Source organism: Culex quinquefasciatus, chromosome 2 (assembly GCF_015732765.1).
Source record: "Culex quinquefasciatus strain JHB chromosome 2, VPISU_Cqui_1.0_pri_paternal, whole genome shotgun sequence".
NCBI classification, from domain to species: domain Eukaryota; kingdom Metazoa; phylum Arthropoda; class Insecta; order Diptera; family Culicidae; genus Culex; species Culex quinquefasciatus.
In genome coordinates, this window is record NC_051862.1 from 130605509 (window position 1) to 130629344 (window position 23836).

The 23836-nt window shown below is 39.9% G+C and overlaps 2 protein-coding genes across 4 annotated transcripts in view; one reads left to right on the forward strand and one right to left on the reverse strand.

The window, feature by feature from the left end:
• Window positions 1-23836, forward strand: part of LOC6031980 (kelch-like protein 17) — a 65792-nt gene that overhangs the window by 31509 nt on the left and 10447 nt on the right. For both annotated transcript variants that reach the window (XM_038255808.1, XM_038255809.1), the window contains exons 3-6: window positions 4827-5025; window positions 5408-5504; window positions 10291-10412; window positions 14259-14373. In XM_038255808.1, coding sequence (XP_038111736.1) covers window positions 4827-5025; window positions 5408-5504; window positions 10291-10412; window positions 14259-14373 — 533 coding nt within the window. The remainder of the gene's footprint in view (window positions 1-4826; window positions 5026-5407; window positions 5505-10290; window positions 10413-14258; window positions 14374-23836) is intronic.
• On the reverse strand, window positions 1867-3311 carry LOC6031982 (odorant receptor Or1). Of its 2 annotated transcripts, XM_038255812.1 has the most exons (5): window positions 2666-2760; window positions 2411-2615; window positions 2265-2353; window positions 2132-2204; window positions 1867-2044 (listed from the first exon to the last, which is right to left on the reverse strand). In XM_038255812.1, the coding sequence occupies exons 2-5, from the start codon at window positions 2537-2539 to the stop codon at window positions 1991-1993; spliced, it is 345 nt and encodes a 114-aa protein (XP_038111740.1). In that variant the 5' UTR covers window positions 2540-2615; window positions 2666-2760; the 3' UTR covers window positions 1867-1990. The 2 variants fall into 2 exon arrangements, with proteins under 2 accessions (XP_038111740.1, XP_038111739.1); XM_038255811.1 differs by lacking the exons at window positions 1867-2044; window positions 2132-2204; window positions 2265-2353 and adding an exon at window positions 2898-3311 and having other exon boundaries at window positions 2526-2615; window positions 2666-2841.

The following is a 23836-nucleotide window of genomic DNA, read 5'->3' on the forward strand; positions in this document are numbered from 1 at the left end:
TTGGAATGTATATTCAGTTTAAAGAGAACACAGATATTGATTTGTCCAAAGGTAAAAATAAAACATAAAACATAAAACATAAAACATAAAACATAAAACATAAAACATAAAACATAAAACATAAAACATAAAACATAAAACATAAAACATAAAACATAAAACATAAAACATAAAACATAAAACATAAAACATAAAACATAAAACATAAAACATAAAACATAAAACATAAAACATAAAACATAAAACATAAAACATAAAACATAAAACATAAAACATAAAACATAAAACATAAAACATAAAACATAAAACATAAAACATAAAACATAAAACATAAAACATAAAACATAAAACATAAAACATAAAACATAAAACATAAAACATAAACATAAAACATAAAATATAAATAAAACATAAACATAAAACATAAAACATAAAACATAAAACATAAAACATAAAACATAAACATAAAACATAAAACATAAACATAAAACATAAAACATAAACATAAACATAAACATAAAACATAAAACATAAAACATAAAACATAAAACATAAAACATAAAACATAAAACATAAAACATAAAACATAAAACATAAAACATAAAACATAAAACATAAAACATAAAACATAAAACATAAAACATAAAACATAAAACATAAACATAAAACATAAAACATAAACATAAAACATAAAACATAAACATAAAACATAAACATAAAACATAAAACATAAACATAAACATAAAACATAAACATAAAACATAAAACATAAAACATAAAACATAAAACATAAAACATAAAACATAAAACATAAAACATAAAACATAAACATAAAACATAAAACATAAAACATAAAACATAAAACATAAACATAAACATAAAACATAAACATAAAACATAAACATAAAACATAAAACATAAAACATAAACATAAAACATAAAACATAAAACATAAAACATAAAACATAAAACATAAAACATAAACATAAACATAAAACATAAAACATAAAACATAAAACATAAAACATAAAACATAAAACATAAAACATAAAACATAAAACATAAAACATAAAACATAAAACATAAAACATAAAACATAAAACATAAAACATAAAACATAAAACATAAAACATAAAACATAAAACATAAAACATAAAACATAAAACATAAAACATAAAACATAAAACATAAAACATAAAACATAAAACATAAAACATAAAACATTTGTTTAAACATTTGTTTTTGTTTTTGTTTTTGTTTTTGTTTTTGTTTTTGTTTTTGTTTTTGTTTTTGTTTTTGTTTTTGTTTTTGTTTTTGTTTTTGTTTTTGTTTTTGTTTTTGATTTGGGATTTTTCTTACGAGATCCACGCAATTTAACTTTGAACTTCATAGAGATTATTTGGCAAGATGGACCAACTACGGTCTTAGCCGTCAGTGCTCTGACATAGCAAAGAAAAAAAAATAGAGATTATTTTTCTTTTTATAAGACACTGAAATTTTGTAAAAGAATGGTTAATTTTTTACGAAATCAGGAAATTTATTAAGAATCACTTATCTTTTTTTGTTAGATTTGAAGTTTTTAATATAAAAAAAACTTAAGGATCTGAAGGTTAACATAAAATAAATAAAATCTTTGAGAATAATTATTAGTTCTGATGAAAAATAAACACATCTTTTGAAAAAAAAGGAACAGACCGAAAAGGACAAGTCTGTTGTTATTTTTGGGGTGTGCAAAATCTTTTTTTTTTTCGTACATGCTATTTGTGTACACGTTTTCTCATGCATACATGCTTTTGCTCACAATGGTGATGTGCATGTTTTTACATGCGATTTTACCATCGGATTTTTTACTAATTTTCTACCAAGAAGGTTGTTACTTGACATTTATTTCATCCAATAATAAATGACATCTCTGATAACATCTTGATTCTGCTTAGCTTATTCATTTATTTATAGATCATTGAGCAAGAAAGCCAATTTTGTTATTTTTTCACGATTGAGCACTGTTGAGAACTGCAAAGTACGAGTACGAAGTTTTAAGTATCTAAAATGACATTTGTTAATACATCTATATCTTATCAGTCTTCATCAAATTTTGCTTAGACATTTTTGTTACGCATTATTTACTTACCCAGAGAAAAGTAGACAATGACAGAGTAAACTTAAATACCACCCCAACTTTGATTTCTGTTTTCTGCATAGCTCTAGTCTCAAAGAAATTTTTGAATTAAATCCTGTTCATTTAAACTAAACTATGCCTATACCTGGTCAACAAAATAAGAAAAGCTCCCGCCGTAGGCTTGTTAAACTTTGGATAATTGCACATCATGGCCATTTCGTTGATTTTGTCGACCTGAAAAAAAACGACAACTTTTCAACACTGAATGCCATCAACACCCGAAACACTCACCGAGTGTGACACCTCGTTCCCCACGTAGCAAAATTGCAAAATTTGACAAATCATCGCAAGCAGATAGAAAACATCACCGGTGGTCGCCCACGGATCGTGGTGACCAGTTAGCAACCGTAAACCAGTCATGCAGATTATGATAACTGACGCGATGATTTGGGTGAAGATTGACACGTTGAAAATGTCGATGATTTCGCGGGCGTAACTGGAAGCATATTTGAAGTTGAAATTGATTTAGATTTTTTTAACGCTTACCACAGGAGTCCCTTGTGAAAATAAGTCAACTCTACAAGATACCCTTAAGAAAATCCATGTGAGTCATTGTAGTTGATATCTTTTGTCAGGCTAGATATCACGCTGCACATCATACATTTTGGGTTATGCTTACGTAAATCGTTGTAGGGAATGAATCCGGAGGATTTGTGTCCTAGCTAAAAGACAATATCTTCAAATCATCTTAAGTACTATGTCGAGCGTCAAGTCTTACCTTGGACATCAGAATTCCGAGCCGCGCAGTTTGTCCACTAACGTGGGATATCAATCCCGTTGCCAAAGTGTCCGTGGCAACGTTGTAGGTTGCACTCATGTAGATTCCAAACGCTTGGTATAGCCAAACCGGAATGAACACGAGCAGCGATTCACTGTAATCGAAGGGAAACCAAGCCGGAAGCATCAACTGACGCTTCCATTCGTACAGGGTCGAGATGGTCCAGAAGGTAACGGTTCCGTAGCAAGCGGCCATGAAGATCGTTCCAATCAGCCAGGTGATGTTCATGGCTTTGATGACTTCTCTGAAAGATTGGGTAGAGTTACTGTGTGAATTTTAGCTGAGGATCCGTACCGACTTATCTTCTTTTTTACATTCGGGACTATACAGGGGACATTCCACGTCCTGCACACATTTCTGGATGCGAACAATTTTTCGATTGAAAATCTCCAACTTGATTAGCAATGAAATCTGGGTCATCAGCAAAAACAGAGCGTTTGCTACTCCCTATTGATAATTCTTGTAATCAAACAACTTTTTGTATCAAATTCTATCAGTTACCTTCAAATCCCGAACGTTCACAAAGTACAACACCTGAGTCAGCGTGTAAATGTACATGAACAGAATCCGGAAGCACCACCCGTAGATCCGGTAAGCCGCCCGTACCCGGACAGACCCTTCCAGGGGTGGCCACAGCCCTACGAATCTCAACAGTGCCACCTGGCGTTCGAAGGATTGTAAGCGCTTTTTGGGATTCCAAGGATGCCAGTAGAATACTCGGTGTAACAGGAAGGAGCCAATCGTCATGTCTTGAGTCGGTTGTTGAAATTTGATAACTGATTGTTGTTTTCATAATGCTACAAGGCATTTACAGTTTTTGAACTCAACCCTGTGATTACAATAGGGAAAAACATGTAATTAACGGACAAAAACTTAAAGTTAATTGATATTGTCGAAGGCATGCGATCCAGTGCCTTTTAAGTAGCTGTATAAAGTCAGTAAATTCTTGGAATGAACTCCCTATCACCATCTAGGGAAACCCCATAACTTCGTTTGCATAAGCCCATACCGTCCAAATTACTGCAAATCCCTTCAAGCTGCCTTAACAATGCCAAATCCACACTAGAACGAAGGACAAATCTTCCCTTCTGCCAAAATCGGCATCGTCACCAACAAAACGTCCTTATCATGGAGGATATAACGAAAATGACACCCTGACGTCAGTGGCTAGCACCAGCTGAACCCGATATGGCAGGGTAGGATTGTTAAAGTTCTTTTCCGAGAAACAACAGAGGGATTCGACAGCAAAATCTAATTTGTACGCACTATGCTCTAGGACCTTCCAGAGTTGGCAACCGAAACCGTTTGACCTGGCCAGCAATTGAATTATAACGCGTGGACGATGTGTCCCCTCAGCAGAAGAAGACGACACCAACTATAGTCCTGCCCTGGGAATTTCCACACCCCCACAAACTATAGTGTCAATGAACTTTCCTTTGCAATCATTCTGACTCTTGTGGGTGCTGACTTGGTGTACGGAACGTCGGACGGAAATGAATGCGCGATACGCGACTTTGTCATGCACCATGAATGGGAAGCAGTGAAAATTGCGAAGGATAGTGAATGAATCGTACGGCGTCCCAGCTATCGTTGACTGACTGTCAACTTCGTGGACAGAATGATTATTATGAATGAGGATATAATTATGTCGAGTCCTTGATAAAAGATTGCGAGTGGGAGGTTTGTGGGAAACTTATGCAGTTGATTTGAATTTTTGAAAGATGATTTTTGTGTAAACTAATGAATTCTACTTAGTACCTCTTATAGCTAACCTCTTTCTAAAACTGAATAAGATCCTTTTCAAAAAAAAGGAGAAATGAGTAAACCGAAAAAATAACTCGAACCTTCTCTATTTCGTCCCGCTTGCAGATCTCCAGTAGCCACCGAGGGAACCGCCAGCAACGGCGAGGATGTCACCACTGTAACCAGCAACTCGACGCAGACCCCGAGCGACCTGAGCCCGCCGAACATGTCCGGCGACGACATCCTGCCCCAGGCCCACCACCAGAACCCGGGCCACTGTATAGCGTCCTTTTCGGCCATCAACCGCATGCGGCAGAACGCCCAGGTTAGATTGCTACCCCTCAGATTTGAATAATTGCTCCCCTCCCCTCAGCTTTTTTGTGCCAGTCTGGTTTTGTGAACATTTCGAGCAATCAGGCGTCTCCATCTGGAGTTGAAGCAACAACATGGCCATTTGGCATCAAATTTTCATGAATTAATTTCGAACCTCGTTGTAATTTGTAAACAACCGTGTAGAATTCGAGCTGTCGACAGGTCGACTCTTCCATTGTCGAATTAAAATTGCCTCTCTACACAAGTTCGGCATGTTTTCCCAATGCGAGTACAGAAAACTCTGATTTATTCATCCATCCAATTAGCATTCGAGAACCGCTTTCACTTTCCCTGATTTCTCACTTTATATCCCTCCTCGTTTTCTTCCCCCACAGCTCTGCGACGTCACGCTGGAAGTCGGAGGTGAAACCATAAATGCACATAAGGTCATCCTGGCTTCGGTTTCGCCCTATTTCTATGCAATGTTCAACGGTAAGTGCATACAGAACGGCACACCCCACTTTGTGCAGTGGTTTCCAATACCTGTGATTTTTTAAAATTCATATTTGAGTTATTTTGACTATTAAAAATCGGCTTGCTTGGTATATTTTGATTCAAACTGGAAAAAATAATAATTTGTACAAATTTGTCTTACTTTTCAACATTTTCTGAAAAACATTTTTTATCAAAAAAAACTCATTCTTTGATATAATTTTACCGCATCATCTCCTTTATCAACATATTAATTCAATAATAAACATGTTATGGTAATTTTTGAACGCATGACTTCTTCTTCTTTCGAACAAAACTATTCAATAGTTAAGGAGATATTAGACTATGCCAAACAAACAAACATGCATTTTTCTTGTTTGACAGTTTGCAGTAAACTCGCAAACAAAGCCAAACGAATGCAGGCTGCAATGGCTTCTGGAAATAAATGCAAGCAATCTGCCAAAAAGTGCGAGTATGTTTTGTTTATTTGTTTGTTTACCATAGTCTTATACCTCCTTTAGTAGACAATGTTTGATCATTGTTTATTTTAAAAAAAGAATGACAAAAGCTGAGTTCTCTAATTAGTTTGCAATACGTCTTTTAGACCTTCGAGTCGACACTTATTTGATTTTTTTCAAAAGAACAAAGTGAGTTTTCATCAAAAAAAAAGAAAATTTAAAAGACGGGAAGAAGAATAATCTCAAGCTTTTTTGAAATAGATTTTTCATAAATGATCTAAAAATGACTAAGTTTACAAATGGTGCTAATGATCTTTTGAAAAGTAACCCGATACTAGTACAATAGTTTGTATCATTAAAACTTCAAATTAGGCTGGTTTTGTAAAGGGTTGCCAACCCTGAAAACAAATTATGAGTAGGGTAGAGTGGGGGGACTTGATCCCAAGCCTGTATCTCTTCAGCATGTGTTTAAAAAAAAATTAGCTCTGTTCTAGCTTCGTTGTACAAAATTGACTCAAACTCATTGTAGAAAATAATGGAGCAAAATTTGGATTGAGTTATACACTTTTTTCAAAAAAGTGCTGCAAAAACCTCCTCGAGTTTTTTTTTTCTTTGTTTTGATATGAAAAAAAATATTCAAAATTCTTTTAAAAAAATATGTTTTATGCATATACGTAAGGCTGGTTAACTGTACGATTTTTTTCCTTACCATACGGATTTTCGTACCTCTTTGCGGATTTTTAAAGGCCGGAATTTTTGTAGGGAATTTTACGCATAATACGTATTTGTACGTAATTTTAACAACTTTTTAATCATTGATTGCTTTTTGATGTGGTCAAAGCTTTTGTTAACTAGAAATTTGTATTTTTCTGTGAGTTTGATTTAAAAAGGGAGTTTTCCGGGGTTTCCTCAATTCAAACTCGATTATCAATAATTCTAGAGTTTTTAAACTATTGTCTTTCATATGTTGATAGGACCTGTTAAAAAAACTCTAGAATTGTTCTTTTAGAAATTTCTTACTAAATATATTTATCCATTTCCAAAGGCTTTCTGAAACTTGTGAAAACATTTGAACATTTGAATTATCAAATCTAGAGTTTTTTTAAAGGTCCTATAAACTATTGTGTTTCACATGTTATAGGACCTTTTCTATAAAAAAAAATCTGGAAATGTGTTCGTGAAAACACTAAGAACGATATTATTCGTAAAAGCAAACTTGACATTTCGTAAACTTTTAAACGTTTAACAAAAAAATTGAAGAACATAATGATTTGATTCAAATCACGCTATATTTTATGAATACTTTTAACGTGCAAGTCATAAGCACTCTGATAGTATTTTATGAAATTTGTTAGCTGTAAAAACGACATAGTTTTATATTTTTAATTCGCAAATTTATTAAGTTTAATTTATCTAAATATTTCATTCACAGATTTTGTTATACCATGTTGTCATATCGGCAAAGTGTACGGATGTTTGCTCCGCAAGAGTTGATAGCTTTACATATACGCAATTGACGTTAAATTTATCGTCATACTATTTTTACAATCAATTGTTTAAAAAAGTGCGTTTAAGGAGACTAGATCCCTACATTTTCACATTAGTGAGCGGCCGTGGCTGACTGGTTACGGTGTTCGCTTTGTAAGCGAATGATCCTGGGTTCGATTCCCATCTGCTCCCAACAAGAAAGTATAGGAAATATAAATCTTGAAACTCTGAACATGTACGAAAAATCAAAGTCGCTCGAGTCGGGGTTCGATCCCCCGTCCTTTGGATTGGTAAGCAAAAATGCTAACCACTAGGCCATCGCGACTTGGTGAGCTATGACTGGAATTAGGAATACTGTCACCACCAACAACTATATACGCGCTGGGTCCTTGTCCATTTGACAAGGGTTCGGAAGTTCTAAATAACGTTTGAATCCGATTGGTCCAAACGTTCTTCAGGGCGGGGCTTGTCGACAAAGCTGAAGTACCTCGCGCTCGGCTAGCAATCGTAGAAATGGGTCACCGAAGCTCGGCAGAGCTAACACCTTCCAAATGCCTATGCGAGTTATTTGCATGTATAGAATGTAGATCTAAAAAAAATACATGGAAACAACTCAATTTGTAAGAAGCGACCGCGTGGTCCCGTTTGGTTGGTTGCACACACACACACACACACACACACTAGATCCCTACATTTTCACAGTAGCTGGAATCAGCCTTAAAATTAATTGGTTTGGTTTTTTCGTAAATAGATTCCTTTAATATAGTTGTGGATGACTAAAATCATTTTTCAAATGTTTTGTAAACAAAAGTTGCCAGCTCTTGTAAACATACTCAATTTGCTCTTTACAATAATATTTTAAGTTTTTAAATATTTTACATGCTAAATTTATTTTATTTTGAACAGAAACGTTAAGTTTTTAAATGATTTTGTTGTAACTTATAGGAAATCAATAGTTTGGATAGATTAGAAACATTTTGCTTAACCCTCTACTGCTCACATATTTTTCGATTTTTTTATTTTTCTTGTGTTCCAGGGGTCATTTTGAGCAACTTTTGTTCTACGAAAAACTTTACTTCTCTAGTTTTATTTTCAGTACTTTAATTTGCATTTATATTGTTTAGTTTATATTAGTTTTGGATAGTATTTGGCCTATTCTATAACCTAATATAATTAAATTTTGCCTATCTATTTTTTTCACGTTTTTGCAGTCACTTTTTCATTTTTTTTGTTTTTTTTTCACATCTTCTGCTATAGAATTACACCATCATCATTTAAATTGTAAAAATATGCGTAGAGGCATAACTAAAAAAATATCAACGTATACTTCTTTTTACTGAAAATATAGGAAATGTTAGTAAAAACACAGCCAAAATGGCTCTTAAAAAAATACATTTTTTTAAACATTGGCAATGTCACAAAAAAGCAGTTAAACTTCCAACCCTAAAATTTTCTAAAATTTTAAGAGTTCTTCTTTCCAATGCTTTTTAAAGATCAAAAATTGGTTGAAAATTTGATTTTTGACGATTTTTTAGATCGAAGCCCATCTAGAGGCGGGATTAGGTTGAAGAGGGTTAAAATTTCTTTAAAATGTTGAAGGGGGACCAAGTTGCCCCTAATATTTTGGAAATGTTGGTTTAAAATATTTTTTTCAAACGCTTGGCATGATTCGAAGAGTTCATTTAATTAAATACCCTATATCAACCAATCATAGTTGAATGTCTTAGCTTTAAATTCATGCAAAACGTTCATGATGTTGAATGATCAGGAAACACTGTCATGATATGTCGGGAGGACGGGACTTAAACAAATTGGAAGACTTTTAAAAAGATATCAGATAAAGTTTGAGAACCACCGAGCATAACGGAAGCACGGAACCACCGACACGACGACGTACATAGTTGCAGAAAGCAAGTGCAGTTTGCAAACCAATTAATAAACCTAGGTAAACGAGCTGTGGGACCAAAAGCGGCAATGGGCTACCAGACACCTTGTCTGGCGACCGACCGACTCCCAACAAGTGGTCGATGTCGACGGTGATGGTCTCTCTACCTAACCGTGCTGTAAATGGCAGACCGGCATGCCAGCAACAGAAATCGAATTACGCGACTTTCATTTGAGCAGGGCAGATGATTATTTTAGTGGTTCGTTTTGTTGAGTATTTAATCGATTTGAGTTACGAAAGTTTGAATATTAGTTTATGGATTTAATGATATATGACACAGTATTTTCAGCACTTGTTTGAATTTCATAAAACAAAAGAAAATATAAATCATTATTTCGAAAACGAAACGAAACTATTGGCACTACGCCCCCCGGGGCATGGCCTTCCTCTAACGTGGGATTTCTGCTCCAGCGCCTCTGACGAGACAGGAGAAACCGGGACCGACGTTTTACTTCACCATCCGATAGAAGCTCAGTGGATAAGGCGGGAATCGAACCCGCGTCTCATAGCATCATCGGGATCGGCAGCCGAATCATTATTTCACTCCCTTTGAAAACCATAGCTCCTTTAAATCCACTTCCAAATAAGTATTCAAAGTATCAAATGTCCCAAGGGGCCGCCCCATCACTCACAACGGTGTCGGATCCTCGTTTGACACCGTGCCGAAAATTGTGTCACTTGCACCCGAATTGACATATCGTATATTCATTGCCTCCTAAAGCCCCTCAAAAGCTCGTTCAGTGAAAAACGCTACAAGCACCTGTGAAACTCAACACGGTACCTGATTCTACTGATATTTTTTTCTTCCCCCCACACCTAGTCTAATCCTTCAATTTTTGCACCCCATTTTAACTCTGTACTTTTTTTGTTTTGCTTCTACATTTTGGAACGCCAGACGACATGCTGGAACGGAACCGGGATGTTGTCACGCTGCACGACATCGATCCATCGTCACTCAAGCAACTCATCGATTATGCCTACAGCGGGGAAATCACCATCACCGAGGAAAATGTGCAGGTAAGGTGTTAACAGTTGAAAACAAAGAAACTGTCTGGAAAATCAAAACATGCATCAATTTGCCATTTTGGAGTCTTCGAGGTTAAATCGAACTCAAATTTGGTCAATCGTTGGTTTCGGAGATTTGCACCGGTGTAACCGGATTGGATCCACCCTAATATGGCGAGTATGCTCTGGTTTACAGATTGTCAAGGCAAACAGATTGGCCAATCTTTGACAGATCCAAACGCGCTGGACACCAACCGCCCTTTACGCCCAGCAAAACTGGCGCAAAACATACGTTGCCAGTGCCAATTTATTTTGTATCGACCAATCTGTTTGCCCTGACAATCTATACACTGGTTGTTAATTTTATTGATTTTAAGAAGCTTACGTTTATATTCAAACGAGTCAAATTAAAAAGCTGTTAAAGCCAACCTTAGGGAAATCGGACGAGCTTTCTGATAAAAATATTTACGAGACTAAAAAATTAAGTCTGTCGTATAGAAATTGCCAAAAACCACTTAAAACCATTTTTTTAAACATTTTTATTTTTAAAACCGCAGTATCTTCACAAGGATTGGACATAGGACAATGGTCAATATGGAGACTTTCATTTAAAATTGTCTGGAAAATCGACTCTCGTGTTCGGTTTTTGAATATTTTGACGTTTAGACCACTATTCAAAAACACAGTTTTAATAAATGATTTTTGTTTTTTTTTTTTTAAGAGAGACATTCCATCCTGCATTTTTCGTGAGTCTTTTTGTCACATTTCAGGCTATTTTCACAAAAAAAAAATGAACGAAAAAATCTTGACATCACCTTAAAATTTAACTTTTAAACATAAAAATTGAAAAATCTCATAGAATTGGCGTGCATTTTTCTTTCAGTGTATTTTTTTCGAATGCCCGTCTAATTTCCTACAAGTTTGTCTTTGACCACTTTTTGATACATTTCGGCTTCGAGATATAGCAATATTTAAATTACAAAATACAAAAATATTGAAAACTCTTACGCCCTTCTCAATTGTTATTATCGAGTGCAACTAGCTCAATATACACAAAAATGGCTTTTATAGGTCTAGGATAACATGTTTAAAAAGTTTCATTGAAATCGGAGAGGATCGGGAACAAAAGTACCAGAAAAATTCCTGATTTGAGCTGGAATTGCTCTTGAGTCTTTGAGCTCGTGTATATTGATTTGTTTTTTTTTTTTTTGATTATTTATTTATTTTCCTTTTGATTTGGAAAACTGGCAATACTCAATAAAAGCAGCATTTGCACTAATTTTTAAAAATTATTTATTTAAATAAAGTGAATAAAAAACACATCAAAAATAGTAGTTTATGCAACAAGTTGCAAAAAGATGATTTTTTTCAGCACGAGTCGTACATTTATGCAACGAGGTTTACCGAGCTTTGCCACGAGTTTCACACAATTTTTTTGCAGTTTCAAAAAAACACCTTTTAAGTGGAATTTTAAGTCAATTCTCTATGTGTTAAGTCTATTCACCGGTAAAACAAAAACAATATTGTTAAGTATAACTTTTCAGCACTTACGCCGAAAAGTTTAACTTTTCAATTCTAGAAGAAAAGTAGGCCTTTTTGTCATGCGAGAATGACAGGAAAAGTAATTAATTTCAAAACGGAGTTGTAAAAAAGACGTTTGAGTTTACCTATACAGTATTTCAAATCATATTTTTATCTTTATCATCATAATTTGACATCGAGATATGACTTTAAGAAGAAAAACTAACTTAATCCACCTATGTGGTTGATGCCTTCCTCACTTTTTACCAACAATGGGTAATATGAGTGGTTTGGACACATATTTCAGCTATTTTTTTAGGTTGCCATAACTCGAGACAGGGTTGCCAGATTTTCAATTATGTGGACTCGTTGGAAAGGTCTCTTGATAACCTTACCAACGATGGGTCGGATGATGGATCCGGACATCGTTTACATGCATTTAAGTGAGATCCGGCTTCAAAAAAGTAAAAAAAAAGTACATAAATATCACTTAAGTGGTCATAACTCGAGACAGGGTTGCCAGATTTTCAATTATATGGACTCGTTGGAAAGGTCTCTCGATTACGTAACCAATGGTGGGTCGGATGATGGTTCCGGACATCGTTTACATACATTTAAGTGAGATCCGGCTTCAAAAAAGTACATAAATATCACTTAAGTGGTCTTAACTCGAGACAGGGTTGCCAGATTATATGGACTCGTTGGAAAGTTCTCTCGATTACGTAACCAACGATGGGTCGGATGATGGATCCGGACATCGTTTTCATGCATTTAAGTGAGATCCGGCTTCAAAAAGTACATAAATATCACTTAAGTGGTCATAACTCGAGACAGGGTTACCAGATCTTCGATGTTGTGGACTTGTTGGAAAGGTCTTTTAATTACCTAACCAACGATGGGTTGGATGATGGATCCGGACATCGTTTACATGCATATAATTGAGATCCGGATATATGTGAAAACACATTTTTAAACATAACTTTTGAACTACTTATCGAAACTTCAAACAATTCAATAGCGATGTATGGGACCCTAAACCAAGTCGATTGCAACTGGTTTGATCAAAATCGGTTCAGCCAGTGCTGAGAAAACTTGGCAAGATTTTTGAACACACACACACATACACACACACACATACACACACACACATACACACACACACAGACATTTGTTCAGTTTTCGATTCTGAGTCGATATGTATATATGAAGGTGGGTCTTCGAGCTGTTAATAAAAAGTTCATTTTTAGAGCAGGATTATAGCCTTACCTCAGTGAGGAAGGCAAAAAAAATCGGATTCCAGTACATTATTTGATCATAAAGCACCATGCGTCTCCTGCAAAATTTACTGGGAACTCATTTCGATGGAGATGCATAGTAGGGGAACTATACCCTTTCTCAGCCTATTTCTATCATCGGCCTATCAGCACTTTGATCATGAATTACAGCTTATATAAAGTGTTTTTGACTGTTCCAAAGTAATAAGTAGCTCAAATAAAAGTGAGCAAGCAACTCTCCATTATTGAAACATCTGAAAATATTGATTTAATAGCAGAAACGGCAAAAGTGATGAGAATTGGTCGAACGGCTTAGTGTGATTAAAATAGGTATATTTCCCCTACTTTGAGTTCGATTAATAAACCGAAATTCGAGATATTTTGTTCAATAAATCTCATTTCAGAACTATGTTGATGTTACATTAAACATCCTGATAAATAAAAAAATATCTTCAGCTGTGAGCTGTTGGTACTAAAACATTTGAATCAGCAAACAAAATTTTCATTTGATCTGTAAGTGTATTTTGCTTTGTTTTAATAATGTCTTGGTATTGTTCATAAAAGGCCGACTTGTAATCTTTTTTTAACGTGGATTGCCTAAATTAGTTCAGTCGTTCCGGAGATACGATTTAATTGACAAAATCGTATTGCAAAAATCATTAAACAGCCATTTTATGACCACCCTATTTCGGATAGGTTCACCCTTATAAAAAAAAAACAGAAGAAATACATGTCTTTTTATTTTGGTACTTTAGACATGGATCCTGCTGGTTTGTCGTGGATTCACAGTATAATAATCGTCTAAGTGAAAAAAATCATAAGGGGATTGGAAAGTTTCACTCGAATTACTTAACTTCCAATTATTTTATTTGCTATTTTGGTGCTCACAAGTTCAAATCATTTTGACTTCCCATGATTTTTTGTAACATTTTTTTTTTATTATGTTGCACATCCTGAGTTAAATTGAACAATCGATTGCCTCAAAATGACGCACCACGCGTCTCCATCAAACCCTTTTTAATTGATCCACGCCACTTTTCACTCAACTCCCTCTTCTTCACAGGTCCTGCTTCCAGCGTCCAGCCTACTCCAAGTTCAATCAGTTCGGGAAGCATGCTGCAAGTTTTTGCTCCGCCAGCTACATCCTTCCAACTGCCTGGGGATTCGAAGTTTCGCAGGTAAATATTACTGCCGCTTATCTCTGTCTAATCGTTAATTGATCTGGATCTACCACCCAAACGCAACTCCCACGTCCCAGGTGGGATAAAATTTTATGGCTGAGCCTAGCTGTGATGTAACTTGCTCCAAAGCCGACGGGACCGTTCATTGTACTCTTAATTGGTCGATTATGGGCACTGTAATAGCATATGGTCGTCGTCGTCTTCGTTTTGGGGAAATGGATCCACCCCAAAATATAAAACATCCCAAGTTTGGGTCACCCACCACGTGGTGGTCATCATGATGGTGCTCCGTTTTTTCCTTGGGTTCATGAATTCTGCAGTAATAGAAATGATAAATGGCCCCCTTAAATGGGAGAAGCCTTAATCGTAAACAATTTCTCAAACAGTTTGTGATTTGAACTTTGTTTTCACTCATCAGCTTGAGTTGTTTCCACTGTGGCGTGAAAAAGCCTCTTAACTAAATTAAAACATTTAACTTTAATGATACTTCAAAGAGCTTCATAACCGAGTTAAGTCTAACAAATTGATGTTCTGTGCGGGCAAACAAAACGCCTTTCATAATTTCAAAAACGAATGGGGCGAGGGGGGGGTGTATTCTTCTCACGTTCCAGGGGCCGGAAAGTACTTCTCCGGCTTCTAATCAATTCGGAACACACGCGCTCGTTCCACCAACGTGTATTGTATATGCGGGGTATCCACGGAACAGCTGTTTGCTAGTCGGATATCCTTTAAGGTTGCCAAGTTGGGAGAGTTAGGAACGGCTTCTGAAGTCATTATTGCTAGATGAAGAATCATTAATAGATTAATGTTTAGAAGCAATTAAGAAGGAATATTAATCAATTCATGTTGTGCTCTATCTTTTTATATAAGTTTTTTTTTTTGCTTTGATTTTTAAGTTTTTGGTGTTAAGAATAATCATTTTAACTTATTCATTGCAACAAGAGAATTTAGAACAAATTTCTACCTTTGGCTCATAACTCCACATGATGCCATTTATCACTCAATCGTCTGCACGACAATCCCGCAGAGAGAGGCAAAACCCCAACAAACGTCAAAAAAGGCCAACACCGCTTATCGTTTTCAATCAAATAAATCATCACCGCAGCCATCACCCACAAATCGAATAAAACAAACAACGCAGCACGGTACCGGAGCAGTCACGCATGTGACGACGTGTAACAATTAATTACAAATGTCAGTCAACCGAAACAGACGTGAAGTGGGATGAAATTGGGGAACATTTTCCTTTCGTCCCCTTTTTGCGCTTTAATTTTACGCAATACTCGCACTCTTGTAAGGATCGCTGCCAGGATACCCGATTTTCCAGAAGCCTTTCTGCTGTAAACACATCCATTATTCATCATGGGGATTGAATGTAAGTGAACAACAGATTAACCGAATTTGATTTGGGATCAAGTGACAGCTAACGTGACATTTAATAGGTATTCCCAGAAGGTTTGCCCTTTGCAGTTTGAAAATAACCTTTATTTTTTAAATTAACAAAACCATACTTCTGATATGCTTAACTCGAAGAAACTACCCTAAAAGCTTCTGAAGAAAAAAAAATCAAAATCCTACACTTTTCTCGATTTAGTGTTATGTTTATTCCACTCGAGGGAGTACACTGCTGCAATATAAAGCAAAATGAATGGATTCACGTAGTGGGCATGACCCTACCTTTTTACACGTCGCAAAAAAAAACTGATGAGAAGATAAAGTGTAGAATCAAATTAGGAAACTTTATGTTATTTTGGTAGTGCAATAAACTGCAATCCTCTTACATATCACTGGTTTCCTAGGTTGCCTTTAAATTATACTTCGTTCTCATTGGCAACCAGCGGCGCCCACCATGTCAGTTTGTAAATTTCGATTTTAAGGGTAAAAAATGTTAGTAAGTGCAGGTTACTACTGGGGCAGCTGCTTCACGCTGTGCTTACATCCCACAAATGTCAGGAACCTGAAAGGTGGTTAGTGGGGTAAGGTGTTTGGTCAGAATTCATAATAGAAGACGATGATGTAACCTAAAAATTGAAACAGTATAGGGTAATTTTCTACCAACTCACACAAAATCGGGGAAAGGTGCCCCGACCCCTCTTCGATTTACGTGAAACTTTGTCCTAAGGGGTATCTTTTGTCCCTGATCACGAATCCGAGGTCCGTTTTTTGATATCTCAGTCGAGTAACTGAAAATTTTAGAGTTTTTAAAACTTTTCAAGTGTTTTTTTCGATGAAAAATACGTTTTTTCGGAATCGTGATCAGGGACAAAAGTTACCCATTAGGACAAAGTTTCACGCAGGGGCAACTGCTGTGTGAGTTGGTGGAGAATTACCCAATCCAGTATTGCACTTTTTTTGAGATTGGAATACGCTTTATTGTAATGGGACCATCCATAAACCACGTGGACACTGTAGGGGGGGGGGGGTTATTGCGATAGTCCACGATCCATACAAAAAAGTTTTTTTTTGTACGGAGAATTGTCCACGAGGGGGAGGGGGGGGGTGACAGATTCCCAAAAAAGTGTCCACGTGGTTTATGGTTGGTCCCAATTTGAGATTACGTACAGTATGTAAAAAAAGTATTTACACCCCTTGGACACTATGCACATTTTGTGATGAAACATGTAAACAATTTAAAATTTTACAGAAACCTAGTACTACGTTTTGTTCAGAAACTTATGCCGGACATTTTGCTACAGAAAGCTCATGAAAAGATGATTTCTATAAAAAGTTATATAGCAAATACTATTACAGAAATCAAAAAGGTTGCAAAAAAAGTTTGTACACCTTTCGAAAAATTAACATAAATAAAGTTATTTGTTGACAAATCACCTTAAATCCAGTCTCCCAACTCCAAATAGGCATCTTTAACTCATAAAAAAATAATAATTTGGATTGAATATTAAGTTTACTAAATACTCAAATGTGGCATGTATTTTTGTTTCGGTGTATTTTTTTTTTAGAAAACTCGTCCAATTTCCTACAAGTTTGTCTTTGACAACTTTGTGATACGACGCAACGGCTTCGAGATACAGTCATTTTTAAATTGCAAAATTTAAAAATATTTAAATACTTTACGCCTTTCTCAAATGTTATTTTAGAGTACTATTGGCTCCATATACACCAAAATGGCTTATATAGGTCTAGGATAACATGTCTACAAAGTTTCATAGAAATCGGAGAGGATCGGGTACAAAAGTACCACAAAAAAATCCTGATTTGAGCTGGAATTGCTCATAATTATAGTTTTATAATTTTGAATTTGATTCATTAAACTATTTAACAACGTGGTACAGGCTAATTTTTTTAAACTATTTAAATTTGTTTGATCAAACGCACTAAACTAGTATGGGTCATTCCATCTGAAGCGGAACAGCATTTGAAAATTACCCTCTCCGATCCTGCTCAAATTTGGCAGGGTTGTTGATACTATCAAAACATGCAAGAATCCCGAATTTCATCCAAATCGGACCACCCCCTCCATTTTTGTACCTCCCCAAAAAATCGACTTTTTGGCGATTTTTGACCAAACCTCCTAGTTTCAAACGGCGATAGCTCAGGAACCATAAATCTTAGAAGGTCAGTCTTGGACTCAATTTTGAAGGAAATTGGACGTAGAATCCATTTCCGTGGTCAAAATGTTGATTAATTATTTTTTACTTTAAACGGCCGTATCTCAAAACACCCCAACCTATTTTTTTTATTTGACCTCACCATCGTGTTCCCCGGCCAATTTTACATAAGAATCACTTATCGACAGAAATGAATATGTTTCGTTCCAGAGATATCGAATTTTAAAGTTTTGTGTTTTCGAGATTACCTACATCAGCTTCATTCACCGCATCTGCTAGAAGCACACAGGCGGGCTGATCAATAAATGCTACCTGGTCATTTATTGAAATAATGTTTAATCATATTCATAAATTGCTGTGATCGCGGGAGCGAAATAAAAGTACCGCGGTTACGCTATATAATTAAGTTTTTATTGCACGTCCGGCTAGTTCGGGCTCGGTCAATTAATGGTAAAGAACAATCTTCTCTCTCTCTCGCTTACAATCTTCCGGTCAGCTGTCACTGTGTGGCAGCTGTCATGTTGACGTGCACCGTGCTAGACGGCACCAACATTCGGTAGGGGCGCATTGCGTGGCCCTAACATCTCCCCTCAACAGTACACGGCATCGCCGTATCTGTCCGGTTGCTTGCGCGTCCTTTCAGAACGCCGAGGTCCAGCATCTTCTTGTTGTGGCAAGGCTGAAGGTGCAGGTGTAACCACAGGACGTCCGGGCACCGGCGCTGGTTTGGTCCTTTTCAACTCGTACGTGTCCAGCAGGATGTCCAGCGGAAGAGGTCCACGATTCTTCGGCTGACACTGGTCGAGCCGCTTGCGCAACTGGTTGAGGTGTGACGAAATCGTGCGACCGTTGTCCAGCTCCACTTCGTACAACACTTTTCCGCGTCTGCCAGTGACGACACCAGGTGTCCACCGGGTTGTGCCAGCGGAATGTTGTTGTGCGTACACGAGGTCACCCGCCTTGAACGCCCGAAGCTTGTCCTGGTCCAGTTGGAGCGTGTTGTTTACGTTTGTGGGCGGCAGCAGCAGGTCCAAAGTGGTGCGGAGTTTGTTGCCAAACAAAAGCTCAGCAGGTGCTTTGCCGTCAGGAGCGCTTCGATTCGGGGTGATCCTGTAGTTCAACAGAAACGTGTCCAGGTCGGCCCGTAGATTTCCTCCCCGCTGATGGATTTTGGCCAGGGCACGTTTGAAGGTGTCAACGAACCTTTCTGCCTGCCCGTTTGATTGTGGGTGGTAGGGCGGCGTACGAACGTGCTCAATCCCGTTCTGCGTACAGAAGTCCAGGAATGCGTCGGCGGTGAACTGGCGGCCGTTGTCAGAGATGAGCTTCTCCGGCATCCCGAAGCGACAAAAAATCTCGCGGAGCATCGCAATCGTAGCAGTGGTTGTGATGGTCCCGGTTGGTACGATCTCCGGCCACTTGGAGAACGAATCCACGACGACAAGGAAGTACTGATCGTGGTAAGGCCCAGCGTAGTCGATGTGCACACGCTGGAACGGCTTCGTCGACTTCGGCCACGGTTGAGGGATGGCACGGGCTGGCGCTTTGGCAGCGGCAGCGCACTGGGAGCACCGCAGGACCAGATCACGGATGTCAGCGCTCATGTTAGGCCAGTACACGTAACTTCTTCCCAAAGCCTTCATGCGCTCGATGCCGGGGTGTGCGGCGTGCAGCAGCTTGAGGAACTTGGCACGGTAGATGGTTGGCACTACCAGGCGTTCTCCGAAAAGGATGCAATCATGGACCAGCGAGAGCGATTCGCGGGCCTCGAAGTAGGGTTGTATTTCAGCGCGAAGCTGCTTCTTCGACTGTGGCCAACCGGAACGCAGATGCTTCTGGACTTGCTGCAAAATCGCGTCTTTTGCGGTTGCGACTTGCATGGTCCTGAAACTGAGAGGAAGGTTACAGGAATTTAGCGTCACACGAAGTACCTCGTCCAGGTCTGCTTCCAGCGTCAGGGCTGCGATCACGAAATCCTCCTCAGGCTTGGCACAGCGGTTGATCAGCCTTGAGAGGACGTCTGCGTTGCCGAATTCCGTCGTGCGCACGTACTCGATGTCGAAATCGTAGTTGAGCAGTGTCACCGCCCACCTCTGGAGACGGTTCGCAGCGTAGACGGGGATTCCTTTCTTGGAACCGAAGATAGCCAGCAGCGGCTTGTGGTCGGTTTGGAGCGTGAAGTGACGGCCGAAGATCATGCGGTGGAACCGGGTTACCGCAAAGATGAGGGCAAGACCCTCCTTCTCGATTTGGCCGTAGTTTTTTTTTTCTGTTCAGAGGTTTTTTTATTGAATATTAGTTATGAGTTTTACAATTTTATCTTATGCTGGTTAACTATATTAACATTTTCGCCACAGGTGCAGATCTATAAACATTTCTGTACTACAAAATGCTTTAGAACCCTGTTCTCTTCAGCATCATCTTCAAACTAATCATTCAGCTCAAAATTGTCATTAATTTTGACAAAAGTTAGTTTACAAATGCCACATTCACTCTGCTAACTAAACTATCAAGAAAATGTTACTTCTTCTTCCTTCCTCTCTTTCCCGAACCCCTCTTGGCGTTCTTGGCGTTTGAAACACCCCTTCCCTTTTCTTCCTTCTGCTGATTTGATTCGCCACCAGAGCTTGCTGGAGACGTGCTGATTGTTCTCTTCAAGATCTTCTGCCGTTCGATTTCGCTTGCTTCATCATCCATTTTCGGGTCGTCTATGTCAGGATCGTAGCCGACGATCGCGGCTTCGTTGGTGTTAGTACCGTCAATCTGCGCGGCTTTCGCTGCATCAACACTACTGCTGGCTGTAGCTTGAGCTGCTGATTTGACTGTGGTGGTGATGTTCGTAGATGAAATACTGGGCGCTGCTGGCGGTATTCCGGTCGGCGTTGTGGCCCCCAAGAACGCCCGCAAGGTGGAGACGTCAGTGGGCGCCGGCATTTCCGCGATGGCCTTCGTCTTCTCTGGATCAGGTCGAGTGCCGTTCTGATCCACAATGTGACCCAAGTACTTCACCGACCGTTCGAAGAACTTGCACTTTTCCAGCTTCAAGCGCAGGCCGAACTTCTGAAGACGACGCAGAACCTCCTCCAAGTTTCGCTTGTGCTCCTCGATGGTTCTGCCGGTGACGATGATGTCGTCCAGGTAGGCCTTGACACCGGGCAGGCCGGCGAGCGCTGTGTCGATGACCTGCTGGAACGCGCCCGGCGCCGGTTTTATGCCGAAAGGAACACGGTTGTACTGGTACAGGCCTCTGTGGGTGTTCACGGTCAGGTACTTCCTGGACGGTTCTGCCACGTTGAGCAGCAGGTAGGCGTCGCGCATGTCCAGAATGCTGTACACTTGACCTCCGGCCAGGCTGGCGAAGATCTCGTCCGGTGTGGGCAATGGGTACTGGTGGGGCTCGAAGACGTCGTTGAGCCCAGTTGAGTAGTCGCCACAAATCCACACAGACTTGTCCGCCTTCCGAACCACCACTATCGGAGCGGCCCATTCGGAGTACGTGACCGGTGTGATGATCCCACGTTTCTCAAGACGGTCCAGTTCCTGTTCAACGAGCTGCAGCGACCCGTACGCCACAGGCCGTTTTGGGCGAAACACCGGTTTGGCGCCTTCTTTGACGCTGAGCTGCACGTCAACACAGCTGCACACGCTCGGTTGTTCAGAGAAGACGTCCGCATACTTCACCTTCAACTCGTCGATCTCGGTCCCCTTGAGCATCTTGATGGCCTGGCACACGCTGCTGATCGGCACGTCCCAGAGACCGAACCGTTCGATCCAGTCGATGCCGAGGATGTTGAGGTTGGCGTTCGTGACGTAGATGGTTCCCTCTCGATCGACGCCCTGGAAAGTCACGTAGGCTTCGAACTGTGACGTCAGCTGCAGCTGAGATCCCGAGGCAGTTGATGCTCGAGCGCTTGTGCTGCTTACCAGGGGGCTGCCGATTTTCCGCCACGTCGCCGTCGAGATTACGGTGATGTCGGAGGCAGAATCGATTTGGAGGTGTGCTTGCTGCCCGTTGATAGCGACTTCGACGAATTTCCTTCCAGAACTTGCCTGAACCTGCCGGCAACACACGATCCTCGTCGAGTACGGCTTCTGGCTTCTGGATCCGCGGTTGTCCTTCTTCCAGGGTCGTCCTTGCTGGCCCTGGGCTGCTGGCTTCCGCTGTGGCTTGTCGGCGTGTCCACCATTTTGTTTCGACGGTCGAACACACGCGCAGTAGCCATCTTTGTGGCCGATCTGATGGCACATCGAGCAGCGATGCGAAGAGTAGCCACAATCGCGAACAAAATGGACTCCTCCGCACAGCCAGCAGGGCGTCTTCGGCAGATCCGTCGGCTTGAACCGGTTACCTTGGTTGGTGGGTTGATAGACGGCCTTGATCTCCTGCGTTTCCACCATCGACGTGTCTTTCCGGAGGTTCACGAGTCGGTTGCACTCGTCGACCAGCGACGCCAGGGTCACCTTCTCCGGCTCCATCTCCATCCGGTTGATCAGCCGCATCCGGATCTCCGCGTCGTTCGGTGACTGCAGGCCGCAGACGTAGACCAAACACTTGAACTTGTCCGCCTTCGTCGCGCCGATGTTGAACTCCTCGCAACGGCGGTTCACCGTCGCGGAGTAGCTGATGAAGTCCTCTTGGCCGCTTTTCACCGTCTGGAGACAGCGGAACCGCTTCCGGAACGTAGAGATCCCCTCGCCGAAGATCGCCTTCAGGATGTCGACTGTCTGCTCGAACGTCTTGTGCTTCGGCAAAGCCGGAAGGATGTAGTCCACGAACCGCTGGTGGGCCGCAGGAGACAGTTTTCGAAGCAGCAGTCGGACCTTACTTGCGCCGTCGAGAGCTGACGCGTCCTTGCTGAAGAGATCCTCGTAGCGACTGTACCAGCTGGCAAAAGTGACGTCGTTCTCCGGGTCGTAGGCGAATTCGCTCATGGTGTTCGAGAAGGATTCCATGACGAACTCGTTGGAGTTTTTCGTGTCCTTCTGGGTGACGGAGTTTTTGACCAGCTCTTCCAGCAGCTTCTGCTGCCCCTGCAGCAGGTTCAACAGGAGCTGGTTCCCCGAGGTTACAGGTGCCGGGGCCAGCGCCGCAGGTGGAGTATCTGGCATCGTGCAGAATCCTCGTGGCGAGAAAGGTGTCGTAACCTCAATCCACAGTTCACCTCGAGTTTTGCGCTAGCGCGCCGCACTTTCGGGCCGAACTTTTATTCGCGCGGGACGGCCTCGTCGCCAAAATGCTGTGATCGCGGGAGCGAAATAAAAGTACCGCGATTACGCTATATAATTAAGTTTTTATTGCACGTCCGGCTAGTTCGGGCTCGGTCAATTAATGGTAAAGAACAATCTTCTCTCTCTCTCGCTTACAATCTTCCGGTCTTTCGGTTGACGTGTACCGTGCTAGACGGCACCAACATTCGGTAGGGGCGCATTGCGTGGCCATTGGGCAAAAATTAACTGTATAACACTGTAGGAAACTGGAGATTAATCGCGAATGTTTATCTGCTCAAAAATAGCATAGCATAGCATAGCATTGGTGTTTACCCGTAGCTGCTACTTCGTTATTGACCAGGACCCCCAAAAATTGCTCCGTGGACCACAGATGAAAAGTAGGAACCAATCATCACCCTTTCGCAATTTTCAAAGATCCCTATCATGCTGATCAATACCGACGCCGGCCACGACCAGTGGTAAGACACGGGGAAGTGGATGGGAATGTTAGTCCGATACTTGAGTGATGGGACCGCCAAATCGACTGCGTCTCCGACAAAGTATCACATGAGTTTTGAGGGGTTAGTAAGATGGGTATGAGGTCAGGATTCACCGTGGTAGGTGATGCGACCATAAGTAATTTGTTTATCAGTTGCAATTTTATAGGTCTTAGGCAGCCGGCT